At 40.5% G+C, this 22,492-nt stretch overlaps 1 protein-coding gene across 3 annotated transcripts in view; it reads right to left on the bottom strand.

Annotated features, from left to right (window-relative positions):
- The window catches only part of AQP9 (aquaporin 9), a 48,382-nt gene that overhangs the window by 19,973 nt on the left and 5,917 nt on the right, over positions 1-22,492 (bottom strand). For all 3 annotated transcript variants that reach the window (XM_077881251.1, XM_077881250.1, XM_077881252.1), the window contains exon 2: positions 695-821. In XM_077881251.1, the coding sequence (XP_077737377.1) occupies positions 695-821 (127 nt within the window). The remainder of the gene's footprint in view (positions 1-694; positions 822-22,492) is intronic.

The following is a 22,492-nucleotide window of genomic DNA, read 5'->3' as shown; positions in this document are numbered from 1 at the left end:
AGAAAGGGGATGGGGTATGTACAGCAGCCAGCACAGTGCCCACTACGCTTTGCTGTCCTTTCTGCCCTTATCCTTAGCAGTCTTGCCTTGGTGTTTGGACCAGGCTGCTGAAAGATTCTGAGTGTCTCTGTGGACTGCATCACTTCCACAGGCTTCTCTTGAGTTCCCAGACTGCATTAAGTATTATTATTTCATTTTGTTTCTCAGAACTTTGTGAATGGCTTCGAACCAGTCCACCTCTCAGAGCAGAAATCAACCAACAGCTGCTCAGTGAGACCACGTCCATGAAAGCACCAGCCTTTTTGCAAGTGGCCTAGACTTTTCCGATTGCTGTAGGGAAAGGTCCAGGGACTTGTCTCAGTTGGAACGATCTTTGGGTCTCTGGGAATGGCTTCCAAGCATGGGGTAGAAACCAGAAAAAGATCATACTGACAGATGAAGAATAGAATGTAATGGCTCAGTATAGGAATCAGCCAGTTCTTAGTCCTAACCCCCATCTCTTGTGTCTTACTAAATTGCTGCTTTTGCATAAGTCACCATTTGCTGGCCATTTTGATTCTGACATCTATAAAAACAGGATCAAATACATATTCTTGCAGGGCTGTTGGGATCCAAATAAACTGTAAAACCTCCAACACTGTGCTAGCACACTGGAATGGCTCAATTAATGGCAGCTATTATTTCTATTACTTACCAGAGACACCCCCAGTCACATAAATGGCCATTACAACTGCCATTGCAAATCCAACATTGATAGTGATAATTCCTCCAAAGTGTCCTCGACTGAGGATAGCTTGGGCAACGGAGCCACATCCAAGGACCTGGAATGAGAGGAAGCTCAATAACTAAGTGGAAAAGGCCACTGTTGAAGACAATGGAAAGTCCCAGGAACAAGAAATATGTTTTAAGCAAATGCGTGGATTGGGCTGCCTCAGGCTTCAGGCAACTCAAATTATAATGATCCAGCTATGCACAGATAGCAAAATGGTGGTCTTGAAGCTGTATCTGGCTTACAGATGAGTTTTGCTGGGCCTGTAGTGTTAGCATTCCTCCCCTGCTTGTAAATCGGGTAATTTCACACACTGATCCAGGGTGCTGGCTATGAGTTTAAATCGAACTTTTTATTCTGAGGCAGTTGTAGTTTCCCTTGAGGTTGTAAGAAATAACACAGAAAGATCCCATGTATTTTTTACCTGCTGCTTCCTTTTAATCAATCAGAAGATCTAGCAGCCTCTGGGAAATGATTTCCTGGAGCAGAGCAGCAGCCCACAGCTCCCTTTAAACAGAGCTCTTGCACTCCCAATTGGGTTACTCATTTCACTGCACTCACGTAAATCTCCTTGCTGGCCCCTGTAGGGGAGCTGGCAATCCCTGCTCTAGAAGGTCCCAGTGTAAGCTGTCTCAGGTTCACAGTCAGATGCCCATCCCACAAATGGAAAGGCCACATGTACCATGTACAAGGCCATGGGAAAGAGCATCTGATGTGCAAGAAAACAAAGGTGGATGGGGGCGGAGGGGGGTCGGGAGAACTGGCAAACAGGCTCTCATCTGCATGTCTTTTCTCCCTGCAGAGGGCTGTGATTTCCTAGGGAGCAGAGGCTGCCCAACTCGCTGCTGCTTGCATTCCCTTAGGCACCAAGCACAGAGCTGTGCTCATAGGAAGCACTGTGCAAATCGGTGAACAGTGAAAATGAAGTTCAACAGTGAACTTTCACAGTCTTCAGCTGTAGAGGATACTTTGGAGAATGGGATCAATATCCAGAAATGTCTGGAATAAATATATTATGGTACATCCTCTCAGCAGAGTGCTATGCCACTGTTATCATCGAATGAGGGAGATCTGTGTGTACCAAAGGGAAAGATCCCCAATATGTATCTATTATTTTTTAAGGAAAGATGCAGAACACTGTTAAGGCACACTGCCAACTGTATTCAAAACACACAAAAGAGCAGGAGGTGGGATTGGACTCCTTGGTTTGGAGCTAGATGGCTGCGGCAGATACTGGAAAAAAACTTTTCATTACGTATGGGTTTTTTTTTTCTTTTTTATCATATGTTTTAGTCTGTACTGCTAGAAAATGCTACAGACTGGGTGGCTTATACACAACAGACATTTATTTCTCACAGTTCTGGGGGCTGGAGGTCCAAGACCAGGGTACCAGCATGGTCAGGTGAGGGCCCTCAACTAGGCTGCAGACTTCCTTGTTGCATCCTCACATAGCAGAAGGGGTGAGCTCTCTTGAAAGCCTTTTAAAAAGGTACTAATCCCATTCATGAGGGCTCCATCCTTATGACCTAATCACCCCCAAAGGCCTCACCTCTAATACAATTGCTGGGGGCATTAGTTTTTCAGCAAATGAAGTTGGGGGGTGAGGTGGGACACAAGCATTCTGGCTGTAGCACCATGTATTTCCTAATGTTTAAAAAATGGGTCCTACATACTCACTGAACAATGAATCAAAACCATTTAATCATGGCCCGTTAAGGAAACATTTGGTGAGGGAGTGTTATTGGGAAAGAGAAGAATCACATGCAAGTCTGGTAGGAAAGTAACAAGACAATAAATGGCCATCGGCCATCCTCATACTGTGGTTTAAAGAGCTAGTGTGGTCCTGGAGGAATAAGCTCTGGACTGTAGGATCATTAAATCATAGCTCTTTCTACGTTGAATTGACCAAAGTTTTTCTAGAATACACAGCCCAGCTTGGGTTTCATAACAAAAGAGCAACCGACTTCAAGGGGTGCATCAAGCCATGAATATTTAAGGGCATATGAAGAAAGATTTCAGAAGCAAATATATGTAAGGAGAAAGAGATTAAGAATGTGGATGCTTCTTATCAGGAAGGTAATAACCAGCTACTGCCTGTCTCTTTGCAAAAGGGTGAGAAGGGAAGTCTGAGCTCACAGTATGAGAGATCGCACGTGGGCAATTTGCTGACAGTGATGAATTAATTCTAAATAGCTTCCCCCGGGGTGCATCTATGAGGTCTTTCATAGGAATATAACTTACAAACAATAATTTAATACACGTAGAATGATTTTGGTTTACTCTTCCCTGAAGGCAGAGAAATTCTCTTGATCAACAGCTTCTGTAATCCCCAAGTCTAAGACATATCAGGTCATCTTAGCTCTAACTGCTAGACAGTAGGGTTAAGTAGGTGGGCCTGACATCTTGAGAGAAGCCCTTGGGCTACACATCACACATGCACAGGCTGGGCTCCAGACCCTACAATGAATCTTTTTTTTTTTTTTTTTTTTCCTACAATGAATCTTAAATAAGGTTGTAGTAGGAACGCATTTCCTTTTTCCTATTCAAAAACACCCCCTGAGTCCATCTCATAGCTTATCAATTAGCCTATCAATTCCACTTAGACTTGACCTATTTTTTTCTAGAATTCCTATCTATTATAATAACTCTCCAAACTAAAACCACCACCGCATTGGCATATTTCTTTTTAACTTAAAGCCAATTAACTGCCCTGTGCACAACTTCCAAACTAACTGGCATTTTGACAGCATCTTCTGAAAAGAGGAATGAAATGTTACTGACAGCTGACATGACCTGATTTAGACAACGGGGGGTAAGACGAGACACGTCCAGACACAGGCCAGTCTGAACATACTACTGCTTTCCGCATAAGCATCTTCCCCCTCCTGCGGTCTGATGCGCCTATGCTTGTGTTAGTCAGTCCAGAGGGGGCAGAAAGGCTTTAAATGGTCCGAGCAGATTCAGGGAGGTCTCTGTCCTGTCAAATTTCACTCTGATTAATACCCTCCTCTTCCACTTTAGATTCTGAAATTGCTTTTTTGTTCTTTCTTCAGGAGGGTAATCGATGCTGTGTGCTGCAGGAAAGGAAGGAGGAGAAGTGAACGGTGTGGGGACTTCAGTGACCTTCAGAAATCACACTCGAAGATTTCAGTCCATATTTACATCATTGCTTTTTAATTTTAAAATATGTTGATTATAGCCTGAAAGGCAATGAGGAAGTCAGGTAACTACCTTCTAGTGGCGTCCCATGCCTGCCTCCTCCCGCCTGCATCCACAGCACCAGGAAAGCTGACTTTGGATACCCTAAAGTACCACGGCCTGACTGCTGGGGGAACTGGTCACCCACTCTGGTTCCCTTCTTCGTGTGCCCAGCGTAACTTTTTCGCTTCCAAAATGAGAGAACTGTCCTCCATGAGAGAATTTCCGACATGGTTCCCTGCCCTAACTTTTAGAGGAACTGTCATACCATTCCCCTTCTTAGATACAGAGCCTTTTATTTTTATTTTTTTTAAAGATTTTATTTATTCATTTATGAGAGACACAGAAAGAGAGAGAGAGAGGCAGACACAGGCAGAGGGAGAAGCAGGCTCCATGCAGGGAGCCCGATGTGGGACTTGATCCTGGGTCTCCAGGATCACGCCCTGGGCTGAAGGTGGTGCTAAACTGCTGAGCCACCGGGCTGCCCAATACAGAGTCTTTTATCATATCCACCTTGTCTCAGTTTTCTGGTCCCCCCTCATCTGGAAAGCTGTTTTGAACCCATCACCCATCCATACCCTCACCACACCTAACCTTTGTTCTCTGAAATTCAATTGTACTGTCTGTACTATACAATTAGTGTTTAGTCGTTTCCTACGTGCCAGATCTCGGTCTCCTTATCTAGAACACAATCTCTACGATTCCTTTCCGTACCAACAGCAAACAATATGTTGGCCTATTTTGTTTCATTCTGTTTCCTCAGGTGTTGAGTTTCTAAGTCCACCACTCCCTTCTCCATCTACACACCTCAAAATTCTCTTCCACCTTCTTGTCAGGATCTGCAGGATCTCGTCTTTGCAGATCTGCTCAATATAGCTTCTTTCTCAAGGAGAGTTAGAAAACTCATAAAACCCGGTCGAGAAGGGAGGGTGTGATGAATCATGGGTCAAGTCCTCGTTCATCTCTCATTCATATCCACCCAATAGCTTCACCAAGCTTTCTCTTCTCTCATGAGCCCAAGCACACAGCCCCCTTTCTGCAAATAACACCACCTTCTACTTGACCCAACACCTGTAAGTTGCCTTGAAGATGGGTGGCAATTTAGAATATGACATAACCGTTGTGTCCCTGTTATCCAGCACTATGTAACTACCCCTAAACTTAATGGCTCAAAATGATAACATTTATTTTGCTTGTGAATCTGGAATTTGGGCCATGTTGGGCAGGGCATCTCATCTCTGCTCCATTTGATATTAAGTGTGATGGTTCAAAGTGGGAAGGTTAGAATTACCTGAAGGTTAACACATTCACGTGTTTAGTGAATACTGGCGGTCAGCTAATGCCTTAGCTGGAGTGGTGGCCAAATCACCTACACATGGCCTCTCCATGTGGCCTGGCTTCTTCACAACATAGTGAACACCATGTAGTCTCCAAAGCCTGGCTTCTTCACAACATAGTGAACACCATGTAGTCTCCAAAGCCTGGGGTCCCAACCTGGCATGATGCTCTCTCCTCAGCCTTAACACTACGCTGGTTCTGATCTCAATGGCACACATACTGGATCTGATAGAGGCATTTTCCCCTACAACATCCTAAATAGGTGTTCATCTGGCCTGTATAGGATTACTGTGAGATATGGCGGGGCGGGGGGGGGGGGGGGGCTCATTACCACATCAGGCAGCTTGTTCTATATATTTATTATTGTTCCAGTGGCTAGGGAGTCCTTCCTTATACAAAGTTGGAATCCTCTCTTCTGCAATTTCTGTCCGTTAGCTCTAGGCCCATTCTCAGGACTATGAGAATAATGAGAAATATGAGAAATAAGCACGTTCCACATATCAAGCTTTCCAATAAATGCAGGGAGCATAAGGTCCTCTCTGAGTTCTCTTTCCTGGATGCCTGCCCCTTCATCTTTGATTGCTGGTGAGTCTCACCTGGTTGAGCTTTGGGTTTTCAGGGTCCCTCTTAAAACACAGAGCCCAGAAATGGGCACAATTCTCCCTTACTTGTGCATTCTATTAGGACAGGGTAATTCATCCTCTACCTTCTGCTTATTGGTTCTATTGCCATCTAGTGGGGCACTCAGGCACAGGATGTACTCTAACCATTGACGTATCTATGCCTGTTTTCCCCAAATTTATAAGGTACTCAAGATCACATATTAAATGTCTTTGTCTCTGTAAGAGCATCTAGTATATGGCAGGTAACGAAATAACTGGATTCTAGGTGCTATTTCCAGGTATGACACTTGGTGTCTGTCTAAGTGGTCATGTCACTTTTCAGTCTCCACGTGATCATCTATTAAAGGATGGTGATGACCGGCTTGTCTCATAAGATAGTTCAGGAAGGTTCAAATGGGATAACAATAATGAAAGCACTATTTAAATAACAAGGAGCGATGGCAAGTGCAGGATACTGTTGCTTTTAGTATAAACTCAAAAGGAAAACCCCAATTTAGGCTGAATAAGTTAAGACAAAGGGACTCATGAACTTAACCACTGACTCACTGACTGGCAATGAAAATAGGGAGAAAAACACATCTCTGACAGATATTAGAAATAGTTGCTGTTTCATTCCTAGTCATAGGATCAAAATTTGCAAAAGGTGGAAGTGTGAAGCTGACAAGAGCTTCACGTTGTTGTGCCTATTTGTGATTCCTCTCCTTTCATAGCTGGCGAGGTTTTAGCATCTTTGGTGGGAAAGCAACACTAGAAAAGAGGAGAGGCTCAATACCGTTGTTATTCAATGTATTGAATATTGAACATATTGTTATTCAACAGGTGCCACACGTGGCAGGAGCTAGAGAAAGAATTTCAGTGGAAAAGCAAGGAGGACTTTTGAAAGGCAGAAATCCTTTTTTTTTTTCTTTTTTAAAGATTTTATTTATTTATTCATGATGGACATAGAGAGAGAGGCAGAGACACAGGCAGAGGGAGAAGCAGGCTCCATGCAGGGAACCTGACGTGGGACTCTACCCCAGGTCTCCAGGATCACACCCCAGGCCAAAGGCAGGTGCTAAACCACTGAGCCACCCAGGGATCCCATCAGAAATCCTTTGAAGGATTGATTAGTGACTAGTCTTTCTCAATCACCCAGGCCAAACATTCTGGAATCATTTGGTATTCCTTCCTCTTCTCTCCCTTTGCCACCCATAGCCAATCATTCCTACGTCTTCTGAGATTTTTTTTTCTGCAGCCTCCAACCAGTGTCCTGATCCCCAGTGGATCCCCACTCAGCGACCATGACAAGATGAAGCAGGACTCAACGCGCCACTACCCCCGACCATGACTCAGGAAATGGCAGCACAAACCCCTTCTCCTGGTACCCAGGGCCTTGCCTCATGACCCCACCCAGTTTCTGCCCAGTATTCCTCAGCATAAACCTACATCAGCCAGGCTGGCATCCCAGTCACTTGATTTCATGACACTCATTCCCACTCTGCACACCTGCTCACACTATACCTTCCCGCAGAATGTCCCTTTTCCATCTGTCCCTTTCCCCAACCAATCTCTGTGTGCTCTTGACACTGAGCTAAAATCCTACCTTTTCTGTGGGGCTTTCCTTTGACAGCTTAAGCCCTTAGAGGCCTCTTCTGCTTCTCCTACTGCGTCTTTAGTGTCATTTCATTGTCATTTCCACCTTGCCTTGTGTCACCCCACTAAGACTGTGATATCCCCCACAGCAGCTCATGCTTCTTCACATTCCATGCTCAGATATTGATCTCATGGGGTATAATAAAATATCTAAACGTAAGCAGGGGTAAAAACTCTGTGTAAATCTCTTCAATAGAAACAGGGGGTAGGATGTGAGAAGTGGGAGGTGTAATTTCTAAGAAATCTCAGCTGAGTTGCTGGGAAGTTCCCAGTTGAGCCATGACCCCTATGACAAGCTGATTACTGGACATAATACAAAGCCCAAAGTGATAAAGTAATTATCACAAACAAATGCTGGGATGGGGAGAATAATAAGCCCTCAGATTTTATTTCATTTGGCCACTCTCAAACCTCTTGGGTATCTATTACCTCCTCAAAGGGCAAACCAAAATGTTCCTAACATGGTACACAGTATATAATAGACACTCCACAAATATTTGTCTAGTCACAATGTAAAAACTGAGCCCTTTCATAAAAACAATAGTTAATAAAGGCCAAGGATTCTTTAGAAAATGTTTGCAAATACATGCGATGTGATGCCAGGGATCATTGGGGGACCTTGTGATTATTGCAAGGGATCTCAGATTCTCTGTGTGCATCAAGCATCATCCAAAGAAGGAAAAGATAACAGGTCTTGTATCTACCTTTTGTAGTTCAGTGTTTTCGGAACTCATGGATACTGAAAGAATAGTTGGAAAGGCTTCCTAAAAAGCAAGTATTGTCACAGGTTTTGGAGCAAAGGCTGCATGAAACGTTTGCTGTCTCTACCCATCTGTTTAGCATAGTATGGATAAGGAAATACAAACACCAGCTACCGGCTACTTGGTTTGCTCTCTGTGCTCTGTTACATATTAAGTGCCTTACCTGTATTACGTCATCACTACCAATATATGCTCACTCTGGGAGAAGAGGACAGTATTACTACCTCCATTTTATGGATAAACAAATGGAGGCTGAGAGAGGCCAAGCAAGTGTTCCAATATTACATAATAAAAACAAAGGAGACAGAACCTGGATTTGATCCCAGGTCTGTCTTATTCAGAGGCCTGTGCTTTTAACCATTACACATTGGAGGGAGTGAGAGGACATCAGAGGCAACCAACACCCCCTAGGACTCATGGAAAGATTCCGAAAGACCACTAAGGTCCCACAGAATGTGGAATCGGGGCACCAGCTTCCCTACATGCACACTGCAGTGAAGGGCTGTCCAGGAGGGCTGAAGGACTTGAGGACACAAGCAGCCATCGATTATCCATCTACCCATCTACCCAGTGTAAAAAGCCACACTGTAAACCACATGCACCAGTCCCGAGAGAAAGGACTGAGGATGAAGCTTATTGGGAATCTTCTTGTAGTTCTGGGTTTTTGTGCCAGGACAAGTGGCTATCCTGATGAGAACAAATGTGGTCGCTCTGGTTCAGAAAAATACCCAACACTTGTGCTTTTTCACCAAAGCTTTCAATGACCTAGGAAAAAATCCTTTTCAGCCCCATTTCCCCACCTTTCTCAGAGATCGGTGAGATAGGCTGGTGATTAAGTGCAGCTTTTTGGTTTATGCAAAACTGGTTTCACTGATTATTATTTGCTTGTTTTCTAGCTCCCCCTGCACAGGCATCTTCCAGTAGACGACTGAGCACTCAGCAGAACACTAGACCAGAAAGCCCATCAAACCCTTTCCTCTTGTTCTTTTTGGCTAGTTCCTTTTCCCATAGCATCTCACAACTTTGTGACCATCAGCAGAAGGCACACTCATGTCCCTAATGCTGACCAAACCTGCCTGGCACCGGAAGTGAGTGGGCTGAGAAATGGGAGGGCAGTCCTTTTCTGCACTGATGAATCACACCCACGAGCCACACAGATTTCTTGCGGCGCTAGCCAGTATCTGGGGACTTACTAGCACTCACATCTATTCTTTTTTTTTTAATTTTTTTTATGATAGTCACAGAGAGAGAGAGAGAGAGAGAGAGAGGGAGAGGGAGAGGGAGAGGGAGAGGCAGAGACACAGGCAGAGACACAGGCAGAGGGAGAAGCAGGCTCCATGCAGGGAGCCCGACGCTGGACTCGATCCTGGGTCCCCAGGATCACGCCCCGGGCTGAAGGCGGCGCTAAACCGCTGCGCCACCGGGGCTGCCCAAGGCATATATTTTAAATGAAAAATAACCTTCGGTAGAAAATTTATCATGTAATGTAAATGTTCATAAGACAGAAGTCATCATTAAAAGAGTATATCTGTGGCAACATTTGTATTTTATTTATTTTTTTAAATGATTTTATTTATTTGAGAGAGACAGAAAGAGCACAAGCAGGGGGAGGGGCGGAGGGAGAGGGAGAAGCAGACTCCACTGAGCAGGGATCCCTACATGGGGCTCGATCCCAGGACCCTGAGATCATGACATGAGCTGAAGGCAGACCCTTAACCGACTGAGCCACCCAGGTGCCCCAACATTTGTATTTTAAAGAAACTGATTTGCTTACACACACACACACACACACACACACACACACAGTTACAAATATTCTCTTTTAGTTCCCATAATAACTTAAGAGGGAGGAAAATCTGCTGTTTTCATCTAAAGAAACATTGGGACAAAGAAATTAAGTAATTTGCCTCAGGACATACCGCTAGTGAAAAGATCTTTTGGAACCTAAAATTAACATTTGTGTCCAAAGGTTGTGTTTCTTCACTTAAATTAAACTGCCCTCAACTGTACCTGAGCCAAGTAAGTAGTTTGTCCAGTCTGTCTTTCAAAAAGCACAATAGCAATAGCGTGATGCCTGGGTGGATCAGTGGTTGAGCATTTGCCTTTTCAGGGCGTGATCCCGGAGTTCTGGGATCGAGTCCCACATCCGGCTCCCTGCATGGAGCCTGCTTCTCCCTCTGCCTGTGTCTCTGCCTCTGTGTGTGTGTGTCTCTCATGAATAAATAAATAAAAATCTTTTTTTAAAAAAGCACAATTGTAGGAAACTAAGATCCTCAAAACTACAAGTAGCCCTAATTGGAATTTGACATTCACTCAAGCTGTTCCTTCCTCTCTTCCTTTAATTCTCTGTATATAGGTACATTCGAAAATTCTAAGTGCCATGCATAATGCCTGTTGGTAGCGGGGATGCAACCCCCCCCCCCCAAACAGACACAGTTCCTCTGTGAGCTCACAGACTGGTGGGAAAGGTAACAGCTAAGAACTGGCAAGAAAAGTATGGATGAAGTGTGGTTCTGTTATTTAATATTGTAGGCTTGTTATTAAAAAATACCTTCAGCATTTATGCCTAGGGAAAGTGTCCATGGAGACACAGCTTCATAATTTTCTCTTACTAACTAGGTGATAGCCATTTCAACATTTAGGTCTCCCCAAATTCTTGAATCGTTGATTAATACCCCAAATTATTGAATCATCTGACATAAAACTATTAAATCTGAGATATATTAATATATGCACATGACAGATTGGCCTCATGATACATTTGATTAAAATTATATGAGATCGAGATTTCTCTTTTGATACTGCCTGAAATAAAAATGTTTTTCACATGGGACGCCTGGGTGGCTCAGTCGGTTAAGTGTCTGCCTTCAGCTCAGGTCATGATCCCAGGGTCCTGGGACTGAGCTCTGTGCAGGGGTCCCTGTTCAGTGGGGAGTCTGCCTCTCTCTCTGCCTCTCCCTTTGTACCCCACCTCTTGCTCTCTCTCAAAAAATAAATTAAAAAAATCTTTAAAAAAATGGTTTTCACACTAATGCTTCAGTCAGTTTTGCCAGGTGTGAGGATGGGAAAAGAAAAGGACAACAATCTCACATGTAGGAATTAGATTTCCCATAGAGAGGCCCCTTATAAACAGAGATATTTAACAGAAGGCTTTTAGACTCTCACAATCTCTCCATTTGCTCTTTACTGGTGACAGTATTTTGTCTGTAGAACGCGGTTAAGGACACCTTTAGAGCAGAGTCATAAACTGGTGGCCCATGGCTAAAGACAGCCATGAATGGATTGGCTCAGAGAAACGTTTGTTTGGCCTACATGGTGCCTTTTTTTTTTTTTTAATTTTAAAAATTGCTGCCAGTATCTAAAAAGAGAAAAATTGCATCTAGAACTTTTGATTTCTGACCATTCTTGAAAAACTTGAAAATTGAATAAAAACCTAGCTCTTTCCTACTTGGCCACAGTGGAGAGAGTCTGGGTGGCAGATGCCTCCTAAGACAGAAAATGCACATCTTCCTTAATCCCACCAGGTCCACTTCACTCATATATGTGACCTGCCTCATCTCAAATAAGCATGACTCCCATCTGAAGCCCTGGAAGGAGAAACCCATTCAGCTTTGGTTCCAGGGACTTCTTGGCCCCACAGATAAGCATGGTGATAACATCCCTGAGATGTAGCACAACTTCTCAGTTCTTGGAGGGAGAATCTGTGGCTACCTTCAAACAAAGGATCGACTATAGGCATGACTTATCTATGGTGGTGGTAAGAAGAAGACCAAAAACACCATCCCCATTCTTGAGACAGGAGTCGCTTTGGGGCTTTGCCTGAGATTTCCCTCCTCCTATAAACATTTTGCTTTTTGTGACTGGGGAGGAGAGAGAACAAATGCCAATTTGCCAGTATATTCTCTGCAAACCTTGTCCCTCCAGCCTGTGCTGTAGGTATATGTTACCAGAAGTCCCACATCCTGCCTATCATATATCTATTTAATTTATGTGACTATATCCATTGGAACACATAATGATAACAGGAACAACAAAAAACTAATATTTATTGAGTGCTTTGATGAGCTAAGCACTTTCCATACATTAGCCCATTGGTCCTCACTTGACCCTATGAGTCAAGTCCTCTCATCTCCTCCCTTTCACAAATAAGGGAATGAAGTTTTTAGAGAGGTTAGGAGAATTTCTCACATTCGTATGGGTAGTAAACGATGGTGCCCAGGTTTGACTACACATGATTTTGACCACTGGCTAGGTGAACAAACATTTATAGCGTGAACACCACACTGTCACATACATTACCTGCCAACATTTAATCTGCAATTTTAAAAGTGGAAGACTGGAGAGAGACAATGAATAAACAGATTCTTAACTCTAGAGAGCAGACTGATGGTTACCAGAGGAGGGGGGGATGGAGGGAAACACGTGATGGGGTTGAAGGAGGGCACTTGCTGTGATCAACACCTGATGTTGTATGGAAGTGTTCGATCATCATATTGTATACCTGAAACCAACGTTGCACTGTATGTTAACTCTACTGGAATTAAAATAAAGACTTAGAAAGTGGAAGACTGGACAATTCGGCAATATTTGCACAGCTAATAAATGGCAGAATCTGAACTTGGAGCCAAGTTTTCTGACCCCTAGTGGTGTGCTCCTCTTCGGACAACTGCTGTTTTGGTGGGTCTGCTTGTCCCCTTCATTTGGGCAGAATGCATATTTATGTATGGTTTTCCAGTCAGTTAGTTTTAGTGAGTTAGTTTCAATTGAAAAATAAAATTTTCTCAGTCATAACAAAATAGTCACAAAAAACCAAGACTGCAACCTGGACATTCTGGTTAAAAATATTTGGTGGCACGTAGCCTGAGAGAATGTCAGGATAAGATCAATCACCACTCAAGAACCAGCTGTACTTGAAAAGAGATGATATTAGGGCAGGCTCATAAAAACAGAGGAATCTGAGATTTGAGAACCAGGTGAATGGGCAGATGGCCAACCTCAGAGCTCTCTGAGTACCAATAATAAAATTGGGCCTCAGAAATATAAGGTGATTAAACACCATTATTTCTCACAAGCTTTAAAGAACAGTGCTCTCCTTTTCTGACCTACATCAGGCATTCACATCCCTCAACTCACCCAAATAATGCTAGGTTGGACAAGAACTTGATCGTGATCCCAGGGCCAGAATAAGGAACTAATTAAGCATTTATTTATTAAGGTGTGAGTGTTCATATTAGGATAACCGTGGTCTGATTTTGTGCATGCGGATGGAGAGTTGCTGAGAAAGCTTTCCCTTTATTCAGAGTGGCCTAACAACATTAAGTACATCCTGGGTCATTTTTGGTCTGAAAGATTGCTAAAGAGAGAGGAATTCTGGGGCTGATTTGTTTTTTAAATTCATTCCAGGCCCTGCAATTCCTAAAGTACATTCCACAGATCATCAGTTCCATGAGATGCTCCTCAAAAAAAGAGATTTGTGCAGAGGCCATGCCAATCTTCTCTGTCATTCCAATTTTTCTCCAAAGAAGACATACAGATGGCCCACAGACGCATGAAAAGATGCTCAGCATCACTCATCATCATGGAAATAAAAATCAAAACTACAATGAGATATCACTTCACATCTTTCAGAATGGCTAAAATAAAAAACACAAGAAGCAACAAGTGTTGGTGAGGATGTAGAGAAGTAGGAACCCTTGTGCCCTGTTGGTAGGAATGCAAGCTAGTGCAGCCACTGTGGAAAATAGTATGGATATCCCTCAACAAACTAATTATAGAATTACTATATAAGCTAGTAATTGCACTACTGGGTATTTACTCAAAGAATATGAAAATACTAATTCGAAAGGATACATGCACCCCTCTGTGCATAAATTACACAGCATAATTGCAGCATAATTTATAATAGTCAAATTATGGAAGCATCCCAGTGTCCAATGATAGATAAATGAATAAAGAAGATATGACATACAATGGAATATTATTCAGCCATAAAAAAGAATGAATCTTGCCATTTGCAACAATGTGGGTGGATCTAAAGAGTATAATGTTAAGCAAAATAAATCAGAGAAAGACAAATGCCGTATGATTTCACTCATATGTAGAATTTAAGAAACAAAGAACAAATAAACAAAGGAAAAATAGAGACAAACCAAGAAACAGACTCTTAACTCTAGAGCACAGACTGGTGGTTACCAGAGGGGAGATGGATGGGGAGGTGAGAGAAATAGGTGAGGGGGATTAAGAGTACACTCATCTTGATGAGCACTGAGTAATATATAGAATTGTTGAATCACTATCTTGTACCCCTGCAATCAATATAACACTGTATGTTAACTATACTGGAATTAAAATTTTAAAAAGGGATTGTGGCGAAGTGAGTCTGGGAAGATCTATATATTCTATTCCCCACTTAGAGTTTATAGTGAACATTAAAAGCTCTGATAAGTCCTATTTGGACATATTTGGGAAAGTCAGTATATTTTCTTTCATACACCTTTATTTATAATTCATGGAACTAGTGTTCTTTAGAACACATTTTGGGCAGCTCCCTAAAACACTTGGAAGGGAGAAATTCTGCTGAGTGAGCTCTTTTAGGGGGAGCAGGGGAGTGAAGAAAATATACATAAATTTGTAAGATTTTTTCAATTACAAAAAGGTATGCAATAAGATCTAAGAAATTTGTCTCTTTTCTATCCCATGTTTTGTATTTTTTTCTTCATGATAACGAGTATCAATACTTTCTGGTATATTCTGTCAAAGATTGTGTGTGTATATTTATATAAGTAGGAGTATTTTATACATACCATTTTCCTCCTGCTTTTTTAATTTAATAGATTAGTGAATTTTTTTCACTATATAGAAAATATAAAATATAAAAAATTGGCCTCATCATCTTTCATGGCTACATAGGTGTCCACTGTAAAGAAGCACCTCAGTATCTTTAACTACTTACCTGTTGATAGAGGCATAGGTGTTTTGGGAGATTTCCTCCAAAGAAAATCAAAACTTCTAAATAGAGACTAAGGCACATGGGCTGATTCTAGGCTGAGCAGGACTAGGCCCTCAGGTCTTTTGTGATGTTGGCTGGCCATGCCAGGACTGTGTATCTTAGCATGATCAGTTAATCTATCAAGAAGGGGGCATATTTTGCTGGTGTGTTTTCTTTTAAAGCATTTGCTTTGCTTTGTGGATTCTGTGGGCTTAGCAGTCCTACCACAGACATGAAATAAGGTGCCCACTAGATGTACGGGGTAGCCTTCATTGTTGGGCTGTTTTAGCATTTTGATCCGTTCTATCAGTTACCTCACTTTTGTGAGGCTTCTCTTTCTTATGATCCCTCACTTTATGTTGTATCTTTATCATAAGGCTGATGAGTAAAGAGGAACCAACTTCTGCTCTCATTTCTATGTTCTCCTTTCTTGTCAAGTAATGGGAACATGTTGCAATGGGCTTTGTGACTAAAGGAAAACCAACCAAGCCCACTCTGCAAAGTAGAAAACAAAAATACTTCCTCTTTGAAAGTCAATGAAAGTGGCAAGTTTTCTTAGTCAAAATTTAAATGCAGGGATCAAAAGCAGCGTTCTGTTTGGCAGAACTGTTTGGCTTTAGGAATCTGTAGCCTTTAGATCAGTGACCCAGAATTGACTTTTCTCCCCAAGTCCTTTGGAACTCTGAAATTTTCCGGGCTAGTCTGGCCCTTCATGTTCACTGCTGATAAGGGGAAGTCTACAGGAAAGTCCTCCTTCAGCTGATCCTGACTCAGGCTCTAAGGACTTGAAGAGAACCAGCTTCATTTTGAAGAAAGTATGGGATTTCCTAATCATTCGTGGTCACACATCCCACACTTTTGGGAGAGTGCTCTTCAACAGGGCATGCACATTCATCAATCTTCCCTTTCCAATTTTCCACTTCACAATAATCATTTCTGGTTGGTGATATACCTGGGCAACCTAGCAGAAGCAAATGCAAACCTACTGTGGAAGAATAACCCTACAGTTCAGGCCATATAGAATTCCCACAGAGAGAAACAAACCTTCTTGAAGAGTTTATAATACAAATTTATGAAACACTAAAGGAAAGGATACTTTGTCAATGAGAGTTAATAGATAAAATAAGCAGGATCATTAGTTCCCTCCAAACTTGAGATGATACAATAATCGTAAAATGCCATAAATATATTAGGCTTTAGTGAGTTAAACAGATGAAAGAAATGAACATATAAGAAAGGCAATTTTTGAAAAGAATCGAATAGAACTTCTAGAAATAAAAATATATGAATGAAACTAAAGACTTAAAACATGAGTGTGTTAAACAAAAGTTTAGATACAACTGAGTAAGGAATTAGTGAACTGGAAGATAGGTTTGAGACAACTACATAAAATGCATCGTGGAGAGATTAAGAGATACAGATAGAATGAGGAAGAAAAAAGTGAGAGTCAGGCATATATGCACACATAATAGAAGTTCTAAAAGGAGAAAAGAGGGGGATCCCTGGGTGGCTCAGCAGTTTAGCGCCTGCCTTTGGCCCAGGGTGCGATCCTGGAGTCCCTGGATCGAGTCCCACATCGGGCTCGCGGTGTGGAGCTTCCTTCTCCCTCCTCCTGTGTCTCTGCCTCTCTCTCTCTCTCTCTGTCTAAGTCTATCATGAATAAATAAATACATATTTTAAAAAATAAAATAAAAGGAGAAAATAGAGAGACTAGGGGAAAGGCAAAGTAATAAAGTTGAGAATTTTCCAGAATGGTAAAAAATCGTGACTCTTTAAATTCTGATAAACCATGAATCCTGAGTACTACAAATAAAATAAAATAACCCTTAGTCATATTGTAGTGAAATTTCAGGGGAAAAAAAAGAGAGACTCTTTTTGTTGTTGTTATTTTTATAATTGTAAAAGTTTCAGTATAGTTGACATGCAATTAGTTTCAGGTGTATGACATAGTGATTCAACTTCTCTATAGGTTGTGCTATGCTCACTGCAAGTGTGGCTACCATGTGTCACCATACAACACTATTGCAGTACCACTGACTATATTCCCTGTGCTGTATTTCAGCCTCGTGACTTATTCATTCCCTAACTGGAAGCCTGTATCTCCCACTCCCCTTCACTCATTTTGTCCATCCCCTTCCCTCCCCTTTGGCAACCATCAGTTTGTCCTCTGTATCTATAGGTCTGATTCTGCTTTCTATTTATTCATTCGTTATGTTTTTTTAGATTCCACATTTGAGTGAAATTATATGGTATTTGTCTTTCTCAGTCTGATTTATTTCATTTAGCATAACTTCTAAGTCTGTTCCATGTTGTTAAAAAAGGCAAAATATCATTCTTTTTTAAGGCTGAGTATTTCTCTGTGTGTGTACTACATAAAAAAGAGAGCCTCTTAATAGTAACCTGAGAAATTTAGATTAAGAACAAAAGTTAGATGAACAACAGACTTGTCAACAGCAACAAGAGACGTGGAAATGAGATTTATGAAATGTCAAGCAAAACCAATCATCAACCTAAAATTTATCAGCTAATCATTGAAACATGAGAGTGTAATAAAAACAAACTTAGGCAAACAAAGACAAAGTTTATCTGTCACACACCCTTCCTGAAAAATTTCTTAAAAAAGTTTTTTTAGGGTTGCCTGGATGGCTCAGCAGTTGAGCATCTGCCTTTGACCCAGGGCATGATTCCAGAGTTCTGGGATCGAGTCCCACATCGGGGTCCCTGAAAGGAGCCTGCCTATGTCTCTACCTTCTCTCTGTGTCTCTCATGAATAAATAAATAAAATCTTTTTTTAAAAAAGTGTTTTTACTGCACAAAGAAGGAAATTGCAACTAAAACAGATGCATGTATGTAGGAATAGTTAGCAAATAAGCTGATAAATGATACTAAATTTAAATAAGTGATCCCTATTAAAAACACCAATAATAAAAATTATGAGGATAAGATTTAAATATCAGACAAAAATGATGTGTAAGATGGAGTGGTTGATTACAATCAGGATTTTAAAAAAATTTCCTGTTGTTCAGAAGTAAAGAAATATTGACTCACTTTAAACTTTGTTAATTCAAAAGCGTATTCAAGAATACATTTTTTAAAATGTAAAGGTAAATACTTATAAATAGAAAGAACATAGGAAAAAAGGGAGAAATAAAGCTGATCAACTCAATGAAACAATGTAAGAAAGGTCAAAGCAGAAACTACTGGGTGAAAACAAAGAGACCATATTAAATTTAGAAATAAAACAACACCACAGTTACAGTAGAGATATTAAAAGCCATATGCAAATACCATAAAAAATTTCAGAATTATTGAAATTGAAATTATAAATAATTTCATTATTATTATTATGGTGAAACCATATTGATTTTGAAAATATTAGCAAGTTTGAAAAACTACATTTGAAAATACAAATGAAGTACAGTTTCCTAGGAAAAAATATAAATTGCTAAAATGTAAGAATAGAGAATCTAAATTAGACATAACTTTTAGAGAAATCTTGCATACACTTCTCTCTCTCTCTTACTCTCTTCCTTTTTTCTCTCCCTCCCTTTTTTCCAGTGCATATGGTAAGTAATCTTCAAAAAATAGCTAATACTTATTTTATGCAAAGTGTTTTAGAAAATATAAAAAGAGAAAGAACATTTCATTGATGTTAATATAATCTCAGTGATAAAACTAGACAAAAGACAACATAATAAAAAGAAATTATAGTTTAAATCCTTAATAAAACATTGCAAACTAAATGCTGCATGATTAGTGGGAATTCATCTCTGGAATGTAAGGATGATTAAATGCTAAAAATATTTGTCAGTGTAATTTTCTTTGTCAACAGATAAAAGAAAAACCCATATGCTTATCTCAATAAATATAGAAGAGATATTTTTAAAAAATTCAATAATCATCTGTGGTGAAAGTTTTAGTAAATGAAGAATAGACAGGAATTTCCTTACTCCAATCAAGAATGTCTCCAAAAGCCTACAGGAGCTATCACACTTAATAGTAAAATATGAGAAGCAGGTTCTTTAGAGTTGGGAATAAACCAAGAATGCTACAATTATAGCTTCTAATAACCTCGTGCTAGAGAGGTTTGTAATAAGAAATTAAATATTTAAGGTTAAGGAAGAAAGAAAATAAAAGTTCTCATACTCTCAGGGAAAAAATTGTCTATACTAGGTACAGTCCAGTAGAATATTTTGCAGTTAGAGGAAAGTTCCATATCCACGCTGTCCGATGTAGCCAGAAGCCATATATGGATCTTAAGCACTCAGACTGGGACTAGTAAAACTGAAGAAAAAAAATGTCATTTTATTTAAGTTTAATTTTCATTTAAGTGTCCATGTATGGTTCGTGGCTATCATATTTGACAGTCCTGATCTATATAGACTATCCAAAATAATCTATCAATTTGCTTGCATAATTAGAGAGTTACCAAGTTTGCTGAATACAAGATCAACACACACAAATCGATGCTGCTCCTAAACCCTGGCAATCACCAAAATGTAATTTGTTTTAGAAAATATAATTTCAAAATGTACTGTTCACAATAGTAATAACAATCACAAAGTACCTAGAAATATATCAAACAAATGATACATATTACTTATATCAAGTAAATTATAAAACCTAAAAATAAGTTTGAAAAGCAGACCTATTAAGAAAGAGCTACATCATGTTCATGGATGGAAGATTCAATATTTTAAAGGTATCAGTTCTATCTAGAATAATATAGCAATTTAGTGCAATTCCAGTCAAAATGTCTACAGGGTATTTATGGAACTTGATAAACTGATCCCAAAATTCATGTGAAAGAATAGAGGGCTAAAAATAGCTATGACAATACTGAAAACATAAGGAAGAAAAATATCAGATAACAAAAATAATTTTAAAGTAATTATAACAAAAATATATGGCATTGGTGCTGGTTTGGACAGAGAAATCAATAGAACTCAATCAAGTCTAGGCATACAACCACATTTATATATGAACTGATGTATGATCTCTATCTAACTGTAAATGATGTCATCACAATTAATAGAAGTAGAACAGACTGTCAAAAATGTTACTGGAACAACTGGCTCTCCTACCAGATGAAGAGCACCTACTCTACATCATACACCACAATAAATTCTAACGACTTAAAGACTTAAATATCAAAAGTAGGACATTAAACTATACAATAAGGAAACACGAAATATCTCTACTGTCTGGATTTTGAAAAATACCAGTAATCCTATTACAACTAATATGAAAAAATTTTAAATGCAGAGGATATGAACAGGCCATTTTCAGAAGAGGAAATCTAAAGGTTCAGTAAACATGAAAAGATGGTCAACTGCATGAAGAATTCATTAAAATTACTAGTGAAATTCTATTTGTTACATGTCAAGTGGGCAAACTCTGAAAGCCGGATAATATCAAGAGTCGGAGAGTACATGGAAAATGGGAACTCACAGGTTGCTGATGGTACTGGGTATAGTGTATGCTCAATAAATGTTAACCCCTTTTGTTGTGTAAATTTAAAACCACTTCAGAGAGCAATTTTGCAATATACATGAGATTGAAAATGCCCATGCCCTTGGGCCACCAAACTCACTCCTAAATGTATATTCAGAAGAAACTGGAAAACACATGTGCAAGAAGACATGTACTAAGACGTTCATTGCAGCAGTGTTGGTCAGAGTGACAAACTGCAAACCACCTAACAGTTCACAAGGGGAATGGATCCATAAACTCGCGGCACTATGGAACTAAAATGAATTATCCACATTTACATGTCTCCAAACAGATAAATCTCAGGAGTGTATTTGGAGAAAAATTTCCAGATGTAGAAGGTATACAAACTAGGAACCCGTGTATGTACATTTTTAAAGCATACAAAACAGTAATATATATATTGTTTCAGGCAACAGTAGTAAAAGCTCAAAAGCATACGTGAGAATGATAATTCCAGCATGGTGAAGGAGAAGCAGGGATCTATTTGGCTCTAATCCCAGCTCTGCCACACACTTAACTGTTGGCAAGTTGCTTGATTGTACTAAGCCTTCATTTCATCATTGTAAAACGAGAACAATTGCCTTACCTCCTGAGATTTTTCCAGAATTAAAGAGTATCTGGGTATAGTGTATGCTCAGTATAACCCCTTTTGTTGTCTTTTGCCCTCATCACATCACCACACTGGAAGGGAAAGAACCTCCTGCTTCGGGCCCTCCCACCCCCGAGGAAGGCACAGGGCAAGAGCGCACACAGAACCCTCTGTGTTTAGCTCTTCCACATGCTCCTATTTAGAAGCTGGGACTTTCTTAAAGTAATGAAACACCCCAGGACAGAAGCACAAATCCACCAGAAGCTGAGAAGTAAACATAAATCATAAGTAAATAATAAGAATCAGGTGGGATTGACTGTGCAAGTTCTCTCTGATGTCCTACTGCGGTGGAAAAAGCATGTGACAAAATTCTGTGAGCTTGTGGATCTGTTTCCTCATCTGAAAGACACAGGGCTGAGACTACAGAGACCACTTCATTCAAAGCCAGTGCATGAGAGCCTGAGGACACAGATTCCTCCACTGCTCCCGTAGATGTGCCATTTGTGGCCAGAATCTATCAGGCACTGCTGCCAGCAGAGGCTTCGTCCAATCACCTGTTGGCAGACAGACAGCTCTCACTCAGTGGGACCCTCATCCTGGACATCCTGTGGTGGAGTGAGGCAGTGAGCCAGACCAAGCAGAGAGGAATCAGAGAAAGGGCAAGTGACTGCTGAGTCAGAAAGCAAGAGAAGTTACAGTGTCTTCTTATGACCACTTGCTTGTGGGTCCTTTGCTCTGAGCCACAGGGTGGTCTCAAGGAGATTCCAGAAAATAGAAGCCCTAAAAGAAACACAATGCAATGCATGGTCCGTGTATTCATTAGGAACCTGAAGATATGACTGAACCACCTCAGAACCCTAGCGTCACAACAGGTTTGAGTGTGTTTGTTGGTACTGAAGTGGTCCCTAAACTCTATGCTGATAGACCTTCTATAAAATTTCCCTGCCATGATCATGTCCCTTCTATATAATCATCTTTTGACACTTTTAGTGTCTAACACATTTTATTTTAGACTATAAAATTAGTAAGTTTCTCTTGGGCTTTCCCATGAAAGGAGCTAATTTTCATCAAACAGTGGTGCATTAGGAATAAATGAAATCA

The sequence above is a fragment of the Canis aureus genome, chromosome 32 (assembly GCF_053574225.1).
Source record: "Canis aureus isolate CA01 chromosome 32, VMU_Caureus_v.1.0, whole genome shotgun sequence".
Lineage (NCBI taxonomy): Eukaryota > Metazoa > Chordata > Mammalia > Carnivora > Canidae > Canis > Canis aureus.
Note: the sequence above shows the minus strand (reverse complement) of the source record. Positions and strands in the feature narration are given on the sequence as shown.